At 46.5% G+C, this 25,091-nt stretch overlaps 1 protein-coding gene across 6 annotated transcripts in view; it reads left to right on the plus strand.

Moving 5' to 3' along the window:
* Positions 1-25,091, plus strand: part of ELP2 (elongator acetyltransferase complex subunit 2) — a 1,268,509-nt gene that overhangs the window by 699,990 nt on the left and 543,428 nt on the right. For all 6 annotated transcript variants that reach the window (XM_086965323.1, XM_086965328.1, XM_086965324.1 and 3 more), the window contains exon 14: positions 15,851-16,039. In XM_086965323.1, the coding sequence (XP_086821449.1) occupies positions 15,851-16,039 (189 nt within the window). The remainder of the gene's footprint in view (positions 1-15,850; positions 16,040-25,091) is intronic.

A 25,091-nucleotide genomic window follows, 5' to 3' on the forward strand; every position in this document is an offset into this window, starting at 1 on the left:
GTCCGGGGGGCAGGGTTCGCCATCACCTACTCCACTGGCGCACCATCACTTCGGACAGGTGGGTGCTGCAAATCGTCCGACGGGGCTACTCCCTCCCCTTCGAGGCGACCCTTCCAGACATGCCACCGCAGTATCACCGCATTTCGGGGGATCACTTGCAACTTCTGCAGGTTTAGTTATGGCCCTCTTGGCCAAGGTTGCCATCAAGCGGGTTCCTGGGCCAGAAGTAGGACGTGGTTGCTACTCCCACTACTTTCTGGTACCCAAGAAGGGCAAAGGAGGTCTATGCCCTATCTTGGACCTCCGGAGCGTCAACGGCTTCCTCTGGAAGGAGAAGTTCAAGATGCTGACCTTAGCTCAGGTCCTAGCTGCCCTAGACCCTGCAGACTGGATGGTAGCGTTGGACTTGCAGGACGCATAATTCCACATCCCCTGCCTACCGGCCAAGCCGCGGTTCACGGTAAGCCACAAGCACTTTCAGTTTACTGTGCTCCCCCTTGGCCTTACCAGCGCCCCTCGGGTGTTCACGAAAGTGATGGCGGTAGTCGCAGCTCATCTGCACAGATCAGGGGTGTCAGTCTTCCCCTATCTCGACGGCTGGCTGTTGAAGGCGGGCTCACCCCAGACAGTCGTCAGCCACCTCCAGACTACGGCCGACCTCCTGCACCTGCTGGGGTTCTCCATCAATGTGCCGAAGTCACACCTGTGCCCCTCTCAGAAGCTCCTCTTCATCGGAGCGGTTCTGGACTCAGCGCAGTTTTGGGTTTATCCTCCCGAACAGCGGGTTCTGTGTATTCAGGCTCTGATTCCCATCTTTCAGCCTTTATCCCGAGTCTCAGTCAGGTTGACGCTGCGGCTTCTGGGGCTGATGGCCTCCTGCATCCTTCTGGTGCATCACGCCAGGTGGCGGATGCAGGCTCTGCAGTGGGACCTGAAGTTTCAGGGGGCCCAACATCAGGGCAATTTGTTCGACCATGTCTTGATCTCGAAGGGCACTGCAAGACAGTTGCAGTGGTGGCTCACGAACCGCGATTGGGTCAGCGACAGATCCCTTTCCCTACCCCAACCGGAACACGTTGTTGTGACCGATGCGCCCTCCTGGGCTGGGGGAGCCACATGAGAGAGGCGGAGATCAGAGGCCTCTGGACTCCGGCGGAGTCCGGGCTCCATATCAACCTTCTGGAGCTGCGGGCAATCCGACTTGCACTGAAGGCATTCCTCCCCTCTGTCCGGGGGAGTGTAGTGCAGGTGTTCACGTACAACATCACCGCCATGTGGTACTCCAACAAACAGGATGGGATGGGGTTGTGGACCCTTTGTCAGGAGGCTCTGCGCCTCTGGCAATGGCTGGAACACCAGGGCGTCACCCTGGTGGTTCAACACCTGGCAGGTTCTCTGCATGATGGATCACGAATGGTGTCTGAAGTCGGACGTGGTGCAAGGTCTCTTTCAGCAGTGGGGAGAGCCTTGGTTAGATCTGTTCGCCACCGAAGAGAACGCGCAATGTCATTAGTTTTGAGCGTTGGAATTTCCAAGGCGGCGCTTGCTCGGAGACGCTTTTCATCGCAGGTGGAGCTGCGGTCTGTTGTACGCCTTTCCGCCTAAACCACTTTTGCCCAGAGTGCTGAAGAAGATCAGGCGCGACCGGGCCCAAGTCATCCTTGTGGCTCCGGACTGGGCACGAAGGTACTGGTATCCCGAGCTACTCAGCATGTCATTCGATCCCCGATTCATCTGTCTCTTCGGGAGGACCTTCTGTCGCAGCAGCAGGGGACGGTCCTCCCTCCGAACTTGTCCAGTTTTCACCTACATGCGGGGAGATTAAGCGGCGACAGTTGAGGCCATTTGACTTGCCTCCTGAAGTCTGTGATGTGATTCTGGCAGCCAGTCGTCCCTCCACAAAATTGGTATACGCCTGCAGGTGGAACAAATTTGTGGCATGGTGCACAGCAAAGGCTGTGGATCCCCTTTCCACCCCCCTTTCAGAGATTCTCCTCTTTCTTCTTTCTCTTGCCCAGCAGGGCTCTGCTCTAGGCACTATCAAGGGCTACCTCTCTGCCATTTCAGCCTTCTTGAGGCTTCCTGATCAGCCTTCTCTTTTCAAGTCCCCTGATTCTTGAAAGGCATCACACACATGTTTCCTCCTGTTCCCTCTGTGATGCCTCAGTGGGACTTGAACCTTGTTCTAACCTATTTGATGTGTGCTCCTTTCGAGCCACTTCACAATTGCCCTCTTCGTCTTCTGACCCTTAAGACTGCATTCCTGGTTGCCTTCACCTCTGCCAGGAGAGTGAGTGAGCTCCAGGCTCTATCTTCTAAACCTCCTTTCCTCTCTGTCCATCCTGAAAAAGTTGTCTTGAAGGCTCGTCCTTTCCTGCCCAAGGTAGTCACAGCCTTTCACATCGGGCAGTCCATCACCTAGCCCACCTTCTTTCCACCTCCGCATCCCTCGAAAGAGGAAGAGAGGCTTCACCCTCTGGACCCAAAACGTGCGCTCTCATTCTACCTAGATCGCACACGCCAGTTCCTGGTGGATGACCAGCTCTTTGCTGGTTACGTGGGCGCTAAGAAGGGACAGGCGGTGCACAAGTGGACCATCTCTCGTTGGGTCGTCTTGTGCATCAATGTTTGCTACTCCTTGGCTAAGAAGGAGCCTCCAGTTGGGCTGCGCGCCCATTCTACTCGGGCCACGACTGCTACTACTTCCCTGGGTCGGGGAGTCCCCTTGCAGGACATCTGCCAGGCAGCTACGTGGGCCTCGTTGTACACGTTTGTTAGAAACTACTGCCTGGACAGCCAAGTCCGGAGAGATGGCTTTTTCGGCCGTTCTGTTCTCCAGGACTTTCTGGTGTGATCTTGGTTCGCAGACCCACCACCGGGGTTGGTATTGCTGGGGTATCTATTCTAAGGTAAGGAATCTAACACTCACCTGTTTCTTTCAGATGCACAAGTTACTTACCTTCGGTAACGATATATCTGTAAGAAACAGTAGTTAGTGTTAGATTCCTTAGCGCCTTACCCATCCTCCCCGTTCTGCGAATCGACATGTAGGGTTAAGATATCTCCCTTTGAGGGCCCTAGTTTTATGGCACCAGTGTCGGTCTCTGGCATGGCTCTGCGTTCCTGGCGCGGAAAGCTATGGACAAAAACTGACGTCAGCGCGCGAGGGCGGCGTCTAAGTACTCGAACGGCATCATCCCGGTGATCACGACGACGACGGACGCGGAGCTGCAGACGTCGCCTACCGACACGCAGGGGTACTGCTACGCAAAACTTTCCGGATCCAGTCTGACGCCTGGGGATATTCTAAGGTAAGGAATCTAACACTAACTACTGTTTCTTACAGATACATCGTTACCGAAGGAAAGTAACTTGTACGTTTAGGCCCTTTCCACAAAATAAACAAATCATCAATGTATCTATAGCATGCGGTAATACAGCTAACCCAGTGATTGTATTGGTCGGCCCAGGCCACCTGCTTCTCCCACCAGCCAACGAACAGGTTTGCGTAGCTTGGGGCGAAGCAGGTACCATCACCGTTCCCTGTATCTGCCAAAAATGCTGTTTCTGAAATAAAAAGATGTTATTCGTTAGGCAGAATACAATAAATTCAACCAACATCCCATTGTGCTCAGAAAAATGTAGAGATCTGCTCTTTAAAAAATACTTCACAGCGTCCACTCCATGGATATGTTCAATACAAGTATACAAACTTGTTATGTCCAGGACAATCATCCACATATCTGATTCCCATATATATATTTATTACTTACTGGCAATCGCCAGTCGGTAGTTATAGTTAGGACCTTGTCCCTATTCAAAAAGCGTTTTTTCTTTTCCCAATAACTTTGGCGCCGTTTGACGAATCTTCGCAAATTTTTTAAAACTTATGGCCCGCTCCAGTCTGCTCCTATCTTGAATGTTTCGGGGTGATTCGGCAAGTGAGGGCCGAGAAAAAAGGGGGGTCCCAAAACGTGTTTTCTCTATGTTAATTCCCATAGAAAACTTTAGACACCGCTACAGCCCAAACTGCTGAACGGAATTACACCAAATTTGTCAAAAGGGTAGCCTTTGGTTCAGAAATAGACCTTTTTGTTAAATGGTGTAAATCCGTTCAGTAGTTCCTGAGAAATGTAAAAAAAAAGAGGTCGAAAAATGCATTTCCCATAGGAAACTTTAGACACAGCTACAGCTGGAACTGCTGAACGGAATTGCACCAAATTTGGCAAAAAGGTAGTGCTTGCTTCAGAAAGCATTCTTTTTTTAAATGGTGTAAATCCTTTCAGTGGTTGCTGAGAAAAGCAAAAAAATAAAAGTTTCGATATTTAGAGGCACGGAGGATCCGTGCACCCTCCGATCACTAGCTTTATGCTAATTGGCTGTCAATACTCCAAAACAAGAAGTTTTGGAGTGTTGGCAGCCATCTTGTGCCTCGGTAACCGAGGCACAAGAAAACAGGGAAACAAAGGCGTAAAACAAGAAAAGGGGGCAGGGTAGAAACACCCTGACCCCCTAGGCCTGCTCAGGGGATCCCACAAGGACCCCCAGGGCCAAAAAAAGCATTTTAGTTTTTTTTTTAAATCGGCAAAATTTGCGGAGGATCCGTGGATCCTGCCACGAAAATAAAAAAAACAGGCGCGGGCTTGCGCGCTCCATTATTATTTAGCCCCCGGATGGGCCAGTGAAAAAATAAGTGTGGGGGGCCCCAATCCCCCCCCACACAAATAAAACAACCTGTGTGGGGGGGACTCGAGCGCCCCCACACAACCCGCCCCCGCAATGCACTGCTGATGACATCACATATTACATCACTCATGACATGGTCAGTGACATCACTGAAGACATCACTCATGACATCTCAAATGACATCACTGATGACATCATCCATGTGATAATTTGATGCATCTTCTTACACCCTAATATAACCTTTGATACACCCACTGTAAATTACAGACTGCCATTCTTAAAGCCATGAACACTCCAACACCAATAACTGCATACCCATTCACTGATTCTTAGGTTTACACACACATCCACTCACTCACTCAACTGTACAGTCACTCGTAGTTATGGTCACTCAGTACAGGACTATCATATGCACTCATAGACCTTGATCCACTTTTATTTGGACAATTTTCAGACATAAGTCAGACCAGAGACAGCCCCACCTTGTTCCTGTGACAACTTCTCAATCGAGGATACCATGCATTTTGTTATGTTTTGTGGTTTGTTTACTGAGTTACGGAAAAAATACCTGTTACCAATTTTAAGGGAGGCGGGTTTCCTATAAGTGAGACCAGCACTACTTTATCTCCAGTCACTGAGTAACATCCGTAGTATATTTCGTATGGCAAATTACTTAGTTGCGACATCTCGAATTAAATTACGCAATGCACTACCGAGTATAACCTATTGACTGTACACCCTACTTAGTTCAAACTTTTTATCTTATGTGTTAAATTTTTATTTACTGCACATCTAATGTCATTCAACATTTTTATTCTATGTATTGTTTATAAAGTATCTGTAAAATATATTTTAACATGTATGGAATGTATGTCTTTTTATGATTTTAATTAAAATTGAATAAAGTATTTTGACTGACTAACTGACACTCATAGACCTATATAGACACTCACACACCACCATTCATCAATAGAGGTACTCACACACCTAGTCAGTCATGAAAATAATCATTCACACTGCCATTTACTCACATATACAGTTATACACACACCAGCTCAATTACTCATACAAATACTAGCACATTTGTATGCTCTTATACAATCACTGACACAAGCACACCCTCATCCATACAGCCACTCTCACAATCACACACTAACTTATAGCCATTTATATACTCCAACACACATATATACTGCCTTTCACATATGTAGTCACTCACACATGTACCACTGAGATACACATTCACTCACTAACACACCCATACACACACTCACCCACCCATACAGTCCATCTCAGAAGGAACTCTTGAAACCATGCACTCAGTGAATCACCCACTCACACATCTATTCACAGAGTCACACACATCCCACCCAAACAAACACTCAGGCACCCAAACAGATGCTAGGACAACCAACCAATAACCCATATAGACACTCATGTAGCTATTTGTAAACCCATGCAGCCGCTTACACACCAACAGACAGATGAATACAGACATTCACAGTTTAGTCACTATTCCATTCATTCAGTAAGATACGTTTAATCACTCACTTGTAGAGTCTGTCACGCACCTACTAAATCATCCATTCAGACACTTATACACCCACTCATTCTTCAATACGCCTTTCCCTATACATAGTAAACATATTTAAACTTTACAGAAACACACAGTCACTGGATGATGTCATCAGTGATGTCATTTGAGATGTCATCAGTGATGTCACTGACCATGTCATGAGGGATGTAATATGTGACGTCATCAGCAGTGCATTGCGGGGGCGCGAGTTATAGTTAGCTGAACTAACTATAACAGGGGAATTTCTCTGGTTTTGTACGAGTGAAAAGTCCAACTAACTATAACTTTCTCTAAAACCTATGATTTTTTCAGTGATTTTATATATATATATATATATATATATATATATATATATATATATATATATATATATATATATAGAAGCTCGCGTGTCAAAGAACACATGCCACACTCGCGGGGCTGCTTAAGCAAGGCTTTATTCACACACAAAAAGCTTGGATAGCTTAATGTATTGGGAGAGTTCATTTCCATCCTGTTTCGTCAAAAGTTCCCGACGCGTTTCGAAGGCGGCTGCCTTCTTCCTCAGAGGCTGACGATATCATGTGCAGGTGAGCAGCAGGACGGGCTTTGCTTCATAGTGATGAGGGCACGCCCCTGGATGGGGCAATGCCTCCTGGTCCTTGTAGTCCTGCTTGTGATTTTTGCTGCATATTGCGCTGTCTCCCACTTCATCAACTGTGCGAGAAAAGTCTCGCTTAGATGCCCCTCGCCAGCCAGGCAGCGTCTTAGTCTATGAGCAGGAAATCGGTGAATACCGTCATTCCAACAGGCTGTATGCTTGCCCTTTAGGGACTCTTCCCTCGACGGTTCCTGGCGGTGCTTGGCGCATTGCAGTAGCCCTGCGACGCTCCGTTTACCCATCAAGGCGCTAGCACTCTTCGTGGCGGGTGCGGCTGGGAAGGTGATGGGACCATCCTACAATGGAAGCTCGCGTGTCAAAGAACACATGCCACACTCACGGGGCTGCTTAAGCAAGGCTTTATTCACACACAAAAAGCTTGGATAGCTTAATGTATTGGGAGAGTTCATTTCAATCCTGTTTCGTCAAAAGTTCCCTGACGCGTTTCGAAGGCGGCTGCCTTCTTCCTCAAAGGGTGACGATATCATGTGCAGGTGAGCAGCAGGACGGGCCTTGCTTCATAGTGATGAGGGCACGCCCCTGGATGGGGCAATGCCTCCTGGTCCTTGTAGTCCTGCTTGTGATTTTTGCCGCATATTGCGCTGTCTCCCACTTCATCAACTGTGCGGGAAAAGTCTTGCTTCGATGCCCCTCGCCAGCCAGGCAGCGTCTTAGTCTATGAGCAGAAAATCGGTGAATACCGTCATTCCAACAGGCTGTATGCTTGCCCTTTAGGGACTCTTCCCTCGACGGTTCCTGGCGGTGCTTGGCGCATTGCAGTAGCCCTGCGACGCTCCGTTTACCCATCAAGGCGCTAGCACTCTTCGTGGCGGGTGCGGCTGGGAAGGTGATGGGACCATCCTACAATGGAAGCTCGCGTGTCAAAGAACACATGCCACACTCGCGGGGCTGCTTAAGCAAGGCTTTATTCACACACAAAAAGCTTGGATAGCTTAATGTATTGGGAGAGTTCATTTCAATCCTGTTTCGTCAAAAGTTCCCTGACGCGTTTCGAAGGCGGCTGCCTTCTTCCTCAGAGGGTGACGATATCATGTCACCCTCTGATATTATATATATATATAACAATCCACACGTATACTGGTTCTCCATGGAAAACATCCAGTGTTGGTTGGTGCGTCGAAAACCGGCTAGAACCACTGAAAACATCCCGTGTCGGTTGGTGCAGAGTATTACAAAAATGCATAAATGAATAGTATGTGACCAAACAAATGACTAAATGCATCGCATGAGCTCAAACCATATTAGAATGTTACGGTTGAGGGTCTAATACTATGAACACTGGGAGGTCGGTACTGGGATGCTTTATTAGTACAAGTCTATGACATCCGTGCACCCCCGTAGAAAATGTGTTAAACTAGTTATATACCGGGTCCAAGTAAATAGGAAGATGTATTTAATACGTAATTAGGTACACCGTGACATTTAAAACATAAATGAAAATGTTTTTTGATAATGTTTATTGTAAATGTTTCCTTAAAAGGCCTGCTGAAACACTGGTAGCAGGGTGTACATATGTTTACTTGACCACTCCAATATGGCGGGCAAATATTGAATGGGAATACAACCCCTCTTCCATGTTTGTTATGGTGTCAACTCTATGTATACACGGTGGTATATACTGCAGAACATGGCGTGATCAAGACACCACGGTGTCGAAACGCGTAGCAGTGTTGCGGTATTGAAGTTTTGGCTTTTAAGCATAGGATTAGCAAAGTACCATTTATGCAGAGCCTGAAAGGGACAAAGTATTTTGCCATTTCTATAGCAAAACCTTTCGGCAAAGGATTGGCACAGTGCCACCTACGCCGATCTGTAAAATGACAAGAGCCTTGTTCGAGGCATATGGGCTGCAGATGGTACATTATGAATAGATCGCCATCTGGTGTTGGGCTCAGATGATTGCACTTTGTTTTTCTCTTGGAGAGTCTTTTGTATCTTGGTGACTCCTCCCTTAGTTGGTAGTGCGCATGGGCATCGGCTCCATCCTTAGATTGTTTTTTTCCGCCATCGGGTTCGGATGAGGATCGAGACGCTCCAGATCAGCTTCAGAAGAAAGTGATTTATCGGCGCGTATTCCCTTTCCAATTCGACGGTATTGTTATCGAACGCGTTTCATTTCCATTCCGACGCGTTGCAAATTCAAAATCGAAGAGAAACTTGGATCTACGTCGAAGAACAGGAGGCCTTTCTCGACGCAGTCAAGCCCGGAGTCCATGGAAAGGACTCCATTCAAAAAATGTCCAACGTGTGGTGCTAAGTTCCCACACAAGGACCTACACGAGGTGTGCAACCTCTGTCTATCGCCTGAACACGAATCCAGGGACTGCGAAGCCTGTGCAGCATTCTCCTCTAAGCTAACGATTAGAAATCGTTGAGCTCGAAGACACGAGGTTTCCAGAATGCAGGCGGAGGCGATCCCGGAGCTGTTCGGAGACGAGCAAATCGAGGAAGAAGAGGATCAGTCGGGGTCGGAAGGGGACCAGTCGGAGGTTGAAGAACTCATCGAGCAACAAACCTTGAGTGACGACGTCCCCTTACCGAAAAACCGACCCCGTGCGGTAACGACCCCGCCTTCGGGCCCGGTCAAACCGCAGAAAAAAGTTTCCGACGCCCCGCCCTCGGGCCCGGCAACGAAACTGAAACTGAAACCGAAACACTCGGACTCCCACCATGTCGGATCCGAGAAAAGGGCGACATCGACTTCGGCACCGAGGCTACATACAAGGGAAAGCTCGGTATCGAAACATTCCATGTCGAAACATAAATATGATTTATCGTCCAAGATACACTCGATACCCAGAAAGTCGGAATCGAGTAGACATTCGGTGCCGAAAACAACAAAATCTGACGATCGAAAACAAAAGCACCTCTCGGAACCAGGACCTTCGGTACCGATTCAGGAGCAACAGACAGATCCCAAACAAAAGATCTTGTTTATTGATCCGCAAACTGGAAAAGTGGTCACGAAGAAGAGAAAGAGTGAACAGACAGAAGATAAACCTCTTCCTTCAAAAAAGAGAACAATGGGGACAAATATAACTCCTCCAGCTTCTCCTCGACCTAAAGTCACACCCTCTTCTCCTATTCCTCACAATAGGCCAAATATTCCTACACCTTCCACACCAAGACCAGCTACACCTCAGTCAGATGTAGACAGTGATCTAGGGGAGGGAGAACCTCAAGGGGATGACGAAACTATCCCAGATGAGGAGGACCCATGGGAAAATTATGATGTAGGGTCAGATGAGGACAACGACCCAGAGCTATATCCCTCAAAGCCTTCACCACCTGATGATAACACAGGTTTTGTGCAGCTCATTAATAGGGCAGCAAAATATCATAAACTAGATATGCATACAGAACCTCAAATAGAGGATTTCTTGTTAGAGACTCTACCTAATGCACAAAGAACATCAGGTACTCTTCCTATGTTGAAGGGTCTTCTCAGTCACACAGAGGAAATATTCGAAAACCCAGTGAGGGCTAGGGTGTTAAACCCAAGAATTGATAAAAAATATAAGGCGGCTCCAAAGGACCCAATATTTATTAAAGGGCATGTACCTCTAGACTCGCTGGTGGTCTCAAACGCTCGTAAAAGAGCAAACTCATTATCTACAGAAGAGGCTCCTCCACCTGATAAAGAGTCAAAGTTAATAGATGCATCAGGCAAAAGAGTAGCATCACAGGCAGCGAATAGCTGGCGTATAGCCAATACACAAGCACTACTCGCACGTTATGACAGGGCACATTATGATGACTTAGAAAACTTATCACACATCTCCCCAAAGAACATCAGAAAAAGGCAGATCAATTAATACAGGAAGGTAAAATAATAACTAATACTTCCATTAAGTGCGCCCTAGACGCAGCAGACACTGCAGCAAGATCTATCAACACCAGTGTCATGCTAAGAAGACATGCATGGCTTAGAATCTCAGGATTCAAACAGGAAGTACAAACGGCCCTACTGAACAAACCATTTGATCAAAAGACACTGTTTGGTTCAAGCACAGATGAGACCTTAGAAAAAATGAAGAAAGATACAGAAACGGCTAAGTCAATGGGAGCATTGCAACAGCCAACACATAGAGGTTCCTTTCGTAGATCCACCTATAGAGGGGGCTCAAAGAATACAGGAACAAATCAGCAATCCACCTCTTTCACACCAACATCATCCAGAGGTAATTCAAGAGGCAGTTACAGAGGTAACAACAACAAGGGTAGAGGCCGCGGAAATAATAACAACCGCAACGCCTCAACACCAAAACAGTGACTTCATAGAACTCCCCCCAGACCACATAACACCGGTCGGGGGACGTCTATCACAGTTCCTACCTGTCTGGGAAAACATCACATCAGACAAGTGGGTGAGACCAATTATCCAACATGGTTATTGCCTGGAGCTCACAGCTACCCCACCAAACATCCCCCCCAAACAGCGTCCAATGAGTCAAGATCATCTGACATTGTTAAGAGAAGAAGTTCTAGCACTTCTACAAAAGCATGCAATAGAGAAGGTCCCAAAAGATCAACAAGGAACAGGAGTATACTCTCTATACTTCCTGATCCCCAAAAAGGACGGGTCCCTAAGACCAATATTAGACCTCAGACCTCTCAATGCTTACATAAATTCGGAGCATTTCCACATGGTCACGCTCCAACAAGTACTCCCTTTACTGAAGAAAGGGGACTTTCTTTCTACACTGGATCTAAAAGACGCTTACTTTCATATCCCAATTCACAAAGCCCACAGAAAATACCTAAGGTTTGTATTAGAAGGACAACACTATCAGTTCAAAGTCCTTCCGTTCGGTGTCACAACAGCACCAAGAGTTTTCACAAAATGTCTAGCTGTGGTGGCAGCACACCTAAGAAGACAACAAATACATGTCTTCCCATACTTGGACGATTGGCTAATAAAGGCCAAGTCAAAGGAAGAATGTCTTCACAACACACAGAAGACAATTCAATTGCTGCACCACCTAGGGTTCACGGTGAACTACAAAAAATCGCACCTGCAACCAAACCAGATTCAGCAATACCTGGGGGCTACAATAGACACAGAAAAGGCAATAGCATACCCCAACCCAGTCAGGATACAAACAATGGTCGGGTTAATACAAAGATTTCAACCACAACACTCACTACCAGCACGAGTGTTTATGCAACTATTAGGCATGATGTCCTCATGCATACTGCTAATACCACATGCCAGACTACAAATGCGTCCACTACAGGAGTGTCTAGCGACACAGTGGAATCAGGCTCAAGGTCAGATTACAGATCTGGTGTTGGTAAACGACCGGACGTACCGCTCTCTGAAGTGGTGGAACACAGAAAACATTTCCAAGGGACGGTCGTTCCTAGAGCCAATTCCACAAGTAATAATAACAGCGGACGCATCGCTCTCAGGATGGGGAGCGCATATGGACAAATACACAATGCAGGGGAAGTGGAGTGTGCAGCAAAAGAAACTGCACATCAACTACCTAGAACTATTAGCAGTGTTTCTAGCACTAAAAGCTTTCCAAATGCAAATAACAGGCAAGGCAGTCCTGATCAGAACAGACAACATGACTGCAATGTATTATATTCAAAAACAGGGGGGGACACACTCTCTCCAACTATCCAAACTAGCACAGGACATTTGGAGATGGGCCATTCCTCAAAAGATCTATCTGTTAGCAGAACACCTACCAGGAGTTCAAAATCAGATAGCAGACATCCTAAGCAGACAGTCAGAACAAGTACACGAATGGGAGCTGCACGACCAAATACTGCAGCCATTCTTCCAAAAATGGGGGCAACCAGAGATAGATCTGTTTGCCAATCATCAGAACGCAAAATGCAAAAACTTCGCATCCAGGTACCCACACCAACGGTCCCAGGGCAATGCACTATGGATAAATTGGTCCAACAAATTTGCTTACGCGTTCCCTCCTCTACCACTAATTCCGTTACTGGTTCGGAAGCTGCAACAACACTCAATGAAAATGATACTAGTGGCACCCACGTGGGCAAGGCAGCCGTGGTTCACCACACTGCTACAACTCTCACAAGTACCACATCAAAAGCTAAGATTATTACCCATGCATCTTACACAGAACCATGGAGAAATAATGCACCCAGATCCCAAACAACTGAACCTAGCGATCTGGCTCCTGTGATCATAGAGTTTGGATATTTAGATCTACCACCAGAATGTATGGAAATCATTAAACAAGCAAGACGTCCTACCACCAGAGCATGCTACGCAGCAAAATGGAAAAGGTTTGCTATACACTGTAACAGTAAGCAAATCAACCCTCTGGACGCATCCACTAAACAAATCATTTGCTATTTACTACACTTGCAGCAATGTAACTTAGCATATACCTCTATAAGAGTTCATCTCGCAGCTATAGCGGCGTACCTACAAAACAGGCAACATCTTTCCCTGTTTAAAGTACCAGCAATTAAAGCTTTCATGGAAGGACTCAAAAGAGTCATTCCACCAAGAAGACCACCTTCCCCAGTCTGGAATCTCAACATAGCACTTACCAGACTAATGGGGCCACCCTTTGAACCTATGCATAGGTGTGAAATACAATTCCTCACATGGAAGGTGGCCTTCCTCATAGCTATCACGTCACTTAGAAGAGTAAGTGAGCTGCAGGCTTTTACAATTCAAGAACCATTTATGCAGTTACACCAAAATAAGGTGGTTCTTAGAACAAACCCAAAATTCTTACCAAAAGTAATTTCAGCATTCCACATCAATCAGTCAGTGGAATTACCGGTTTTCTTTCCAAAACCACAAACAGTAGCAGAAAGAGCCCTACATACATTAGATGTTAGAAGGGCCATATTGTACTATATAGAAAGAACACAAACTTTCAGAAAGACAAAACAGCTATTTGTTGCGTTTTCTCCAACACACAAAGGCAATCCCATCTCTAAGGCGGGCATTGCCAGATGGATTGTAAAATGCATTCAAATATGCTACTTAAAAGCAAAGAGAACATTAACTGTTCCTCCTAGAGCTCACTCTACACGTAAACTAGGAGCATCTATGGCATTTTTGGGAAACATCCCACTAGATGACATATGCAAAGCAGCTACCTGGTTTACACCACACACCTTCACAAAACACTATTGTGTAGATGTGCACACAACACAACAAGCTAGAGTGGGACAAGCAGTATTAAAAACTTTATTTCAGACAGTTGCAACAGACACTGGCGACCACCGCTAGGGAGAGAACTGCTGTATAGTCTATTCATAATGTACCATCTGCAGCCCATATGCCTCGAACGGAATATGCTACTTACCAGTATGCATCTGTTCTTGGCATAGAGGGCTGCAGAGTGGTACATGCCCTCCCAGCCTCCCCGGAAACCTGTGTCTGTTCCAACATTATCTTATTTAGATACACTTACATGGGCATTCTTATCTGTATTCTACTACACTACTCCATCTAACCCTACTATGGCAAAACAATCTAAGGATGGAGCCGATGCCCATGCGCACTACCAACTAAGGGAGGAGTCACCAAGATACAAAAGACTCTCCAAGAGAAAAACAAAGTGCAATCATCCGAGCCCAACACCAGATGGCGATCTATTCATAATGTACCACTCTGCAGCCCTCTATGCCAAGAACAGATGCATACTGGTAAGTAGCATATTCCTTACAACTCCAGGCACAGTATTACAGGTTTAGATTGGTGAAATACAATCCAAGCCAACCTCTAATGAATAAATGCAACCTCTGGCACGTGTTTTGCTCTTTTTATAGCTCTTCAGAAAGGTTTAGCTTTGTCCACACACAAGCGAGCATGCACTATAAGCCAAAACAATACCCGTTCAGGCTTAGAGTGCCGCATAATAGTCAGAGCTGCAGAATTTGGAACCGGGGATCCAGGATTGAGTCTCGGAGTTGGCTCAACATCCTATGATTCTGGGCAAATCATTTAGGGCCAGATGCAGGTAATCCCAGTTTACCGACTCTTAAATACCGAATCATACCGATTCGGTATTTAAGAACAGGTAAATGGGATGTAGGCAATTTTTCTGTAAAAATTACTGAATCAGTAAGGTTCGGTAATTACCGAATCGGTATTTACAGATACAGTAATTGCCATTCATTCCTATGGGCCTGGAGGCCCATAGGAATGAATGTCAATTACCGAATCGGTAAATACCGATTCGGTAAAAGGGGGAAACATTGAAGAGTAGCAGGGTGTCACTTTGACACCTTGTTGCACCCCTCAATTGGGTATGGGTGCACATGTTGCAGACATACATGCCCTAAGGGCATGTATGTCTGCAACATGGCACTGTTGGAAAAGCAAAAAAAAACTGCTTTTTCAAAGGTTTTCATTATTTACCACCAACTTCTAGTTGGTGGTAAATAACGAATCCTTAACTGAGGAATGCACTAACTTAAGTGCTTCCTACATCCTGGATTCGGTAATTTACCGAACCGGTATGTTAAGAATTCGGTATTTTACCCAATCCTTAAATTACCGATTCTGTAAAATACCGAATCCTACAAAAAATGCCACCTACATCTGGAAAGCCCAATACTGGTCGGTAACGGCCGAAATTCAGCAATTTCGGACGTTATCGACCGGTATTGTGCGACCTACATCTGGCCCTTAATCGCCCCGTGCCTAGGAAGAGCACCTGGATATCCTCATGGGTGATTAGTCACGCTCTACTTATTATATACCACCTTTAATTTTACTTCTTCATTCATATGTTAAGCATTCCTCAACTGAACAGTTATTGCTTGGTAAAGATGTGAAGATACCAAGTAAGTTTTAGCTCAAAATATGTAAAACATTATTATGAGGCATTTTTCTTTAGTGCTCTGTATTTCAAGATATTTACCCATTTTCGTTTTGCTTCATTAATAGTTGTTCATTGGTTTTCTTTTTTGTTTAGGTGACGTGGCATGAAATAGCAAGGCCTCAAATCCACGGCTATGATATGCAGTGCTTGGCAATGATTGGTAGATTTCAGTTTGTATCTGGAGCAGATGAAAAAGTGCTTCGAGTTTTTGCAGCCACACGCAACTTTGTGGAAAATTACATTAACATCACTGGTAGAGCAGAGGCGAACAGTCTTTCCAGTGTGAGTACCTGAAAATGTCCTCAAGTTTATGTATACACATATAGTTCCAATTTTGTTGCAAAGATTTGTAGAGATTTTTCTTGCAAGTATTACATTTTCTGTTAATATCAAAGTCTAGTAGAGGAAAATATGACATTGGTAGCAGCGGGAGAGAACACTGAGAAGAGAGACTGTGAGAAATTGGCCTGATATATGATGTTTCCAATTCTGGAACCACCTTGTATCAGTCCAAACAATCCCTTATGGTGTCTGGTTGTAAGTCAACCTTATAGACAAGCTATCTTAATGGTATCATGGACTAAGCAGCCTTAAAGGCTTAACTCAAGAGGTCGTGTTAAGCAAGTTGTTTTACCAATCACAATCCTGTAATAGCAAATGAAAGGACACCACACAAGTATATATTATAAAAATATATGCATTTATTACTAGAATACTCCTATGTACTCTTTGAGTGCAGAGGCACAAGCGTTTAAACAAAAGCACAGTTAAACATACAAAGTTGCACAATTATGGATGAGGCCCAGGGGCCACGCAAACCATATATTAAAAAAGTGGTATAAGAGATACCAATCGAACAGTGGTCTAGGGAATCGCTGGGAGCAGTCGGGACTAGCAATGCTGAAGTCGGGAAAAGCCCGCGGGATTCGGGTGTAGCGCTTAAAGCACAGGCATGCACCAATGTAAAGTCAATGGTGCGTAAAAGTTATGAAGTTATAGTTAAAGGGGACTTCCGCTTAACCTAGCAGGATGAAACTTTAGACGCATACACTAGAGGTGTGTACCAGTGTGGGAACACCGGCGTTGCTGAGTAACCTCACCCACAGGAAGCGGGTGCACAGGTGCGAAGTAGTGTCGGGTTTTGTCACGCTGGTTGATGGTGCTTGGAGCTGAAGATGCTGCAGGCAGAGATGAGAAGTGTCTGGTGTGATCCAAGGGTGGATCGAAGATAAAGATGATCTGAAAGCAGAGGGGGCAGAGTCTGGGTCACTCAGCAGTGACCAGGGTGGAACCAGATGGAACCAGGCAATGTCGGGCGCTTTCAGGTCGCTGTCGCGAAGCTTCTCTCTGCTGCCACGTGGACTCTGGGGCACCGAGGATGTCCAGGAGTGGATCACGAGCTGTCCCACGCAGGCTCTCGCTGTCGGCGGTGTCGGCTTCCGGATCGAAGCAAACAACCCTTGGCAAGCGCAACCCACGCAGGATTCGAAGATGGCTTAATACTCGGACCAGGAGGGTCAGAGCGGGTGCTCCTTTTCAGAGGAGCGAGTGCAAGTCTGGAGCAACCAGATTCACAAGTCAGATTTCAAGGTTCGTCGGCACAGGGGCCACAAGCCAACGGGCAAGTGACCGGGCCAACGCGTTGAGCCAAAAGATGCAGAAGGGCCCCATGCAGCACTCTGTAAGTGTAGAGGGGTGAGCTTCGATGCAAGAGAGGCTCAGGGCTGGGGCTTCTCAGACCCCAGTGCACAGCTTCGAGGATCACTTGTGGGCTGCACGGTCAGCTTCTCGTGGACTTTCCAAGATGGCGGGCCCCACGCTTCCGATCGTCTCCACGGGTCTCAGCTCTGCAGGGACTGTGGATCGGGCTGTTGGAAGGCAGGCACGCTTGGTCTTGTCGGTCTCTGTCGCTCGAGTTCCGGCGGGAACTGCAACAAAGCAAACGTCGAGGTGCTGGATGGTGCCTGTTTGCACAGGGTGGTCACTCCTTGACCACAAGAGAGATTCTTCAGTCTTCAGTCTTCTACGTCGAGTAGGATGTCGAAGGGTCCAGAGTTTTGTTTCATAAGTTTCAGTCAGGATAATCTGAGTGCGTTGGCACTGCTCCCATTCTTATACCAATCTAGGGGGCTGGATTACCTTCTAGGTCCCCTCCTATGGGTGGGACCCAGGAAGGGGGTGGTTACACCCCTTTCCCTTTGTCCAGGGTCGCTCTGGGACTGGGCTGGTGTGCCCCAGAACCGGTTTGACCGGATTATGCAAGGGCAAGCATTGTGTTCCCCAGGCAGTGTCTGGTTTCTTTCAAACCTCCCTGCTACAATCCACTATCTCCTGTCTGGGGTGGTGTGACACCTCCCCGCGACAAGAAAGCCTTTGTCCAGGCCTCCTCGGCTGAATTTCGGTCAGCAGCAGGAGGTCAGACTTGTGTCTGTGGCAAAAGTGTCCATTTTGTGATGCTGAGGCTCTTTTAAAATGAACCGCGTTTCAGTAAAGTAACATGTCTTCTCCCTCTAGAGGGGTGGAATGCTATCCCCGTCGACAGGACTGTCGAGGGGATAGTATTCCAAATCGTATGACACCTTACACGACATGTTTTGATAAAGCCAAACCAAAGTTAACATATAACCGCGATGGATTATAATGCACTTATTAGTATATGGTACGGCATTATCCCGGAACAGCTTAGGGAATTGGTCCCGACAGCTGCAGACAGGCTCAGCTCATGCTAGAGCACCATCTCACATAAAACCAAGCACTCTGCCTCCAGGATTGTCAAGGCCTGCCATAGGAGTGACTTATAGGTATATATGTGTCCAGTTAGGTTTAGATATAGGCATACTATATCTAAGCAAGGGGTGATTACACCACCTTGCCCCAGCTGAGTGATCAGCCAGTTGTGTCAATTTTGGATAGCCAGCCAGGGGTGTCAAAAGATATGCTGCAGCCCCTGGTAGGCCTTGGATGCACATATGCCCTGGGCACCTATAGTGCTCTGTACAGGGGCTGATAAGGTGACCCAAGCCAATTTAGTTATGCACCTAGGGTACATGGAATCCATTTTAAGGAGAGAGCAGATAGCCTGGGGCCCTGATTAGCAGGGAACCAGGCCAACTAATTAGAAAACCAGCTAAACACAAGGCAAAAAATCTGGGGTAACCATAGTCTGGTATCCACCTTCCTACAGAGACCAACCCACCTCCAAAAATACGCTCTGTAAATAGAGTAAAAAATCGAATCTGACAACATAATAAGATATTATATTGACATTTTCTGTGTTTTTTCATTTATTTAAAGCTCATAACCATAATTTGAAAACAATGATTTAAGCATTCATGCATAAAGAAAAAGAACTGTCATACCCTTACAATCTAAATACTCTCACACAGACTTCTCTCATACCACTCATACCCTTACCATCATTCTCCTATCAGAACCTATTAAAAGTTCTATATGGCCAACCATACAGAACACCAAATCCAAGGAGAAAGACAATATATGTCTCCTCACAGCATTGGGCTGAATTGGATAATGCCTTAACATCCACATATGTCTACAGACTCAAAATTGCATTTGCAGGTCTATTCAAACATCTTTTCAAAATATTTCATTCATTTATCTTATGCATACATCAAAATATAATAATGAAAGTCCAAAAACACATTTCACAATAGAGCTTTTCTTCGGTGTCTGAGTGACTGAACACGGGCGTCAATGCGCGTTTCGGTGAGGAGTGGTCAGCTGAGTACACACCTTCTTCATGGTAATGAAAGATGTTTCAGTGCGAAATAAAATCAACAGTTGGAGCACTGTGTTTAACCTCCTCTAGTGCAATCCAATTGTTGTGCTCTGGATGGGGCTGGCAACTTTTGGAATATGTCAAAGGAAGTCACCAATTGCACCCCTGCTTATCTCATCCCAAGGCTGCCATGATTGCAGGCGCAGCATTGTCACAAAGCAAACTTCCAGAAAGTAGTGACTCACAGGGCACAAGTCCTAAAAAAAGAAGTGGGGGGGACTAACCAAGTTAAGCGGTATGGAAGGGACACCATGGTGTGTGTGATATCACGGAGCATGACATTGCATGTGGCATCACAACCCATGACCTCAAAGGAAGTCACATCACAAAAGTGACGTCAGATCTTAAGATCTCACACATATGTTTAGCATGTCTAATATTAGTACATTTGGGCACATTACAGCTTTTAACAAATCAGACTTTGCGTCAGAGTTGTGCCATAAAGTGACACAACCCGGACGCAGAATCTGGGTTTCGACTTATACATTTAATTTTTAAAACTCCGACACATGGAAATTGTCAACAAGGAGAAACATGGCAGAAAATCTGTTCCGCTTAAATGGCTGCAAAGTCTCTATTTTAGAATAATTGAGGCAGAAACCTGACTTAGTTTTACCTCAGGAAACTGAAGCTGAAGCCCTCCAACTTAAGCGAAGTTGGGGTGTCTCTTTTCTGACATCTTCCACAGATACGAAGAAGAATGGGGCCATTATTCTTTGCCATAAAAAGTTTAATTGTTCTGTTGTAACACAAGATATTGAATCGGATGGTAGATGGATTCTGGTTAAACTAATAATCAAGAATATTCCTCTCACTGTGTTTAATTTATATGGTCCTACTCAACCCGATCCCACTTTTTGGCCTACCCTATCCGACAAGTTTTTTCAATATAAAGATGAATTTTTTATACTTGGGGGCGACTGTAATCAGATTATGGATCCCTTTATTGGCCGTGTGGGGAGGAGGAGCAGGAGACCCCATACGAGAGGGAGCAAACACGGACTTCCTGGTTGCCACCACTAACGAATCTGGAAGTGAGTGGCGGCGCTCTAGCGTTCAAGCGGCTGGAAGGGGAGGAGGCGCGTCGGAAAGCGGAAGAGAAAGGAGCAAAGGCGGAGATAAGAGGCGGAGGTGGAGAATGGACGGTGTGCAGTGAATGCGAGGAGAAAGCGGAGCACCTGGAGGAGACCGAAGCGGGAAGGCGAGTTGAGGATGGAGATGAGGAGGTACGAAGAGTGGAGAGCGAGGACGGAGTGGAGGTACGAAGAGTGGAGAGCGAGGACGGAGCGGAGGAGGTCCGAAGAGTGGAGAGCGAGGACGGAGTGGAAAAGGTCCGAAGAGTGGAGAGTGAAGAGGTCGGAGCAGAGAGACGACGCGAGAAGGAGCAGGAAGGCGTAAGGACGTAGGAAAAGCAGAGGGCGAGCCAAGACAGTGTTCTATACACCGCTTCCATACCCGGTGGGCTGAAGGAGGGAGAAGACGCCACGAGTCCCTACGCTGCGGTCCGAGAGGCGGGCCGTAGCCCAAGGCAAGTTCTGTTACAGGGGGCATTCTGGTGGGGTGTGTGAGGGGGGAGGTAGAGCTGTATTGGGAGGCGGGAGGACGGGCACGTCAGGAGGTGCCGGAGATAAAAGAAATCACACAACCCCCCCCCCCTTTCACACATATTAGTGATGGTAACACAACTCATATAAACGGAGCATATAGTAATTCCGGTTCCCATCTTATTATCTTCCCTTCTGAGGCTCAGAGACTCCAGGATCCATAAGAGAGGCGAGATAGAAGCCTCAATTAATCCTGGATTTGTGGACCAGACAGGACACGGCTATGCCCTGCAGCACAAGACCTTGTTTTGACTTCTGTCTATATCAAATAAAGTAGTCCTACAAGACAATACACCGTGGCCTTGTGCTCTCTACCCCACAACCCTCACAAATTTGGTGTCAGAAATGGGATTTTGCAGTGACGACATGTCACAGCCCGTGCCTATCCCAGTTGAAAACATCATCACCCAGCTAGCGGTGGGTCAAAGGCACCTTCAGATTATTTTCGAGCAACAGCTGCAAACACCCAAAACAGAGAGGGAGGCCCTACAGGATGCACTAAAAGAGAAGGCCACCCTCCTTACCACAATCCAACAGATTCAGGACACAGCCATTCTGCGTCTTACTGATGCCATATCCAACACTAGAATCCATCCAAATGTACTGAGTTCGGTGTTACAAAAATTCCAAGAAGGCGACGACCCGCATTACTTCTTTACCAACTTTGAACGGGTCGCGACTACGGCTTCCTGGCCCAGAGAAAGATGGAGCCAATACATAGCTCCCCTCCTTTCTGGCGAGTTACAGGCCGCCTATCAGGCTGCAAATCCTGCTGGTAGAACACCCTACGATGAAATTTAAAACAGCCATACTCGAGAGACTTGGTTGCGATCAAGGGTATTACAGGGCCAAGTTCAGGAAAGAACGGTGGAACCCTGGGGACAACCCCCGGGCTTTGTACTATCGGATTCGGGATCTAGGCACCCGGTGGCTAGCTCCCCATGAGACCACCATAGATGACCTGACCGCTAAGGTCTATCTAGAGCAGGTTTTGGATGCCTTACCACCCACCACTCGCTCCTGGATCAAACAACATCCCAACCTCACCCCCACTGTAGCAGTAGACTTGGCCTGCGATTATCATAGGGCACCCGCTTTTCGAGCTGGCATAACCAGAACACCTGTACCCATCCCCAGACCAGCAAATCCCAGGCCACACAGTAGACCCGAACCCCGGGCTCCCTTTCTTCCCCGTGTTCCTTTTAGGCCATTACCGCCAGTACCTGGTCCAAGCACACAAGGACCCTGTGGTAAATATAATTACCGGGACTATTTTTCTATACATTAAATAACAATAAGGATAGCTCAATCAAATGAGAGGCAGAGTCCGTGGTATCTGAGTCATACGGGCTTTAATTAAGTATCTCGAGACACTGGACATCGGGTTCCATCACCACTAAGGTTCAGGAAGGGATATTCAACATTTTATTAACATCACACATTATATATAGTAAAACTGTACAATTGAAATGAATACAGTAGGCGTAACAGGTGAAAAGAGAGAGATAAGAACACATGTGCGTAACAGGAGGCGTGTAAGGGGCGTACACGTAGGCGTGTACAGGATGAGTCAGAGAAACGTCACAAGTGGGTGGATGCTTAGAGAAAGTTTGCAGGGTCAGCAGAAACCTTTGCCACGGATGCGTGCGCAACTGAGCATGACGCGGTGTAGACGTGTAGCTGGGGAGAGCTGGGGGCTTGACTTTAGCACTAGTAGAGGAGACTGGTGTCTGGGATGTCAGAACGACCTGCACCTATAGCATATCTGGTATCCTGTGTTTAGAGGATGTATTATCTGAAGTAAAAGGTCTCTCGGGCAGAGGCCGTCCATCACTGAATGCTAGTGCGTGCATATGGTTCTTCATGCAATGTACGGGGGCCATGGGCCTACCATGGTAACGGGTGCAGTAAATTACTTGTATGGAGACAGGAAGGCAGGGCCCTTTGCTCTGCAGCCGGGAATATGTTTACCTATTTCACTAGACTGGAATGTGTTTTTGCGGAGGCTGAGCAGATAACTGTAGGCAAAATACCATCTTGGCAGGCAGGCCAGGCCGGGCCGGGCACCGCTCGTCTGGGCAGGATGTAAGGTAGAGGTCAGGGATGCATACCTAAACTGCAGCTTTCAGAGACAGAGGAGACTCGGAGCCTCAATTAAGGGCCTGGCTCGACTGAGCCAGAAAAACGTGGAAAACGTGTGCTTTGCGATATTTAAAAGTGCACCATGTAAAGACGTTGGCACCATAGGCCTAAAAGCCAAATTAACGTGGTTTTCTTGGAGGACTGAATAACTGACATGTTAACGTTGGACGCAAATGCATATGCGTCTTCATGACAGGCACGGAAAGGGAATTACAGGACATACATGGGGCACGGGTGCATGGATGGGGTGTGAGTGGGGGACACATTGACTACCTAAAAATTTCTATTTCCTCATTCACTCCTTGGCCCCTACTTCACCCTTTAGGATATGTCTATCTTCATAAGACCATCTATCTGTTCGTATAACATCATTTGCTCATCTTTTTTCATTCGGGAACGGGAACGTGAACTTGGACGGGGAATACAAGCTGTGGCGCACAAGCCGCAAATCGCTGGCCCACATTGCAGACAGAGACAACAACTGAATAGAATAAGCAGTATTATTCCTAGGAATGATAACACTTTCCATCCCCAGGCGGATATCACACTCCAGAGCCAACCGGACCAAGTCCAGGTGCCAGGATTCTGGTGTATCAGGTGAGCTATTTCATGAAGCCTTGTTATTGCTTTATACACGGATGGCGCGTTATTAGGAATAAACACGCAACAACTGGATCCGATCACTCTACAAGCCCCGCCCCTATCGGCCAGGATGACGTCAAGAACAAGGCGGTTTTGAAGAACAAGTCGTCTCATAGCAGACTGCTCTTCGGTCAGGTTACCTAAAGCAGAAGTAGTCTCATTCACTACTGCTTCCAAAGTTCTGGTTAATTTGCGTATCAGTTTACTGTTTTGGACAGGACCTACAAAGAAAAAGAATCCTTTATTGAAATCTGTATATTGTTCCCACGTTGTCTCAGTCTGATCGACAATTGGGGACTTGATCTCCCTTCTATGTCTTACATGCACAAGGTGTGAATTTCGATGATAATCAGGGGGGGCTAGAAAAACAGGTGGCAATAGGAACGCGATATAACATGTTCCATCCCAATCAAGGGGCAGGTGTACGTAAGCTGTCTGACCACAAATAAAATAGGAATGGCGAGAGGCTTTGAAAGTAGACTTTCCTTTATCGCTGAATTCAACCACAGTATTACAATCACTGTGTCCTAGATGTACTGAACCATTCTTTCTAACGCATAGTTCGCCTTTCACTGGTAAAACTGTTATAAACGACAAGTCCGAATTAGTCTCGGACTGGACGTTCAGAATCATGAGATTGAGGGAAAAATTACCTAATTCATACACTTCATTTTCTAGATCGGTCCCTATCCTTTGGGGAAGACCGTCTGCGTCTGGGAAACATGCTTTATTCATGACTGTATTCAGGTACCCCCATATCCAATTGCCTTGGGAAACTTTGGACTTACTGTCTAAGGAGGACATTAAAGCAAACCATGCTCCGCACTAACCATTATGTGTAAACGGGTAGGGAAAGAGGGGCAGAGCTCCCTTGTATTTCTGATAAGGTGGGAGTCGGCCACATACCCAGCAATTTGTGGCATTGCTGGTCTGGTGAGTATGGTGTAACATATGAATGAAAGTGTTGTTGCGCATTGCTAGTCGATAGGACAGCTCGTGAGGGGGCAGGTCACTGAAAGTGTGCTCTACGGTGTCATTAGAGAAAGTATGTACATGGGAACCAAGAGGAGGAAAGAAAACATGTAGCATCAAGCTTATGCATATGATCGATATACTCAGAACAAACATAATAATTAAAGTAATGACGCAA

Source organism: Lissotriton vulgaris, chromosome 4_1, assembly GCF_964263255.1.
Source record: "Lissotriton vulgaris chromosome 4_1, aLisVul1.2, whole genome shotgun sequence".
Classification (NCBI taxonomy): Eukaryota; Metazoa; Chordata; class Amphibia; order Caudata; family Salamandridae; genus Lissotriton; species Lissotriton vulgaris.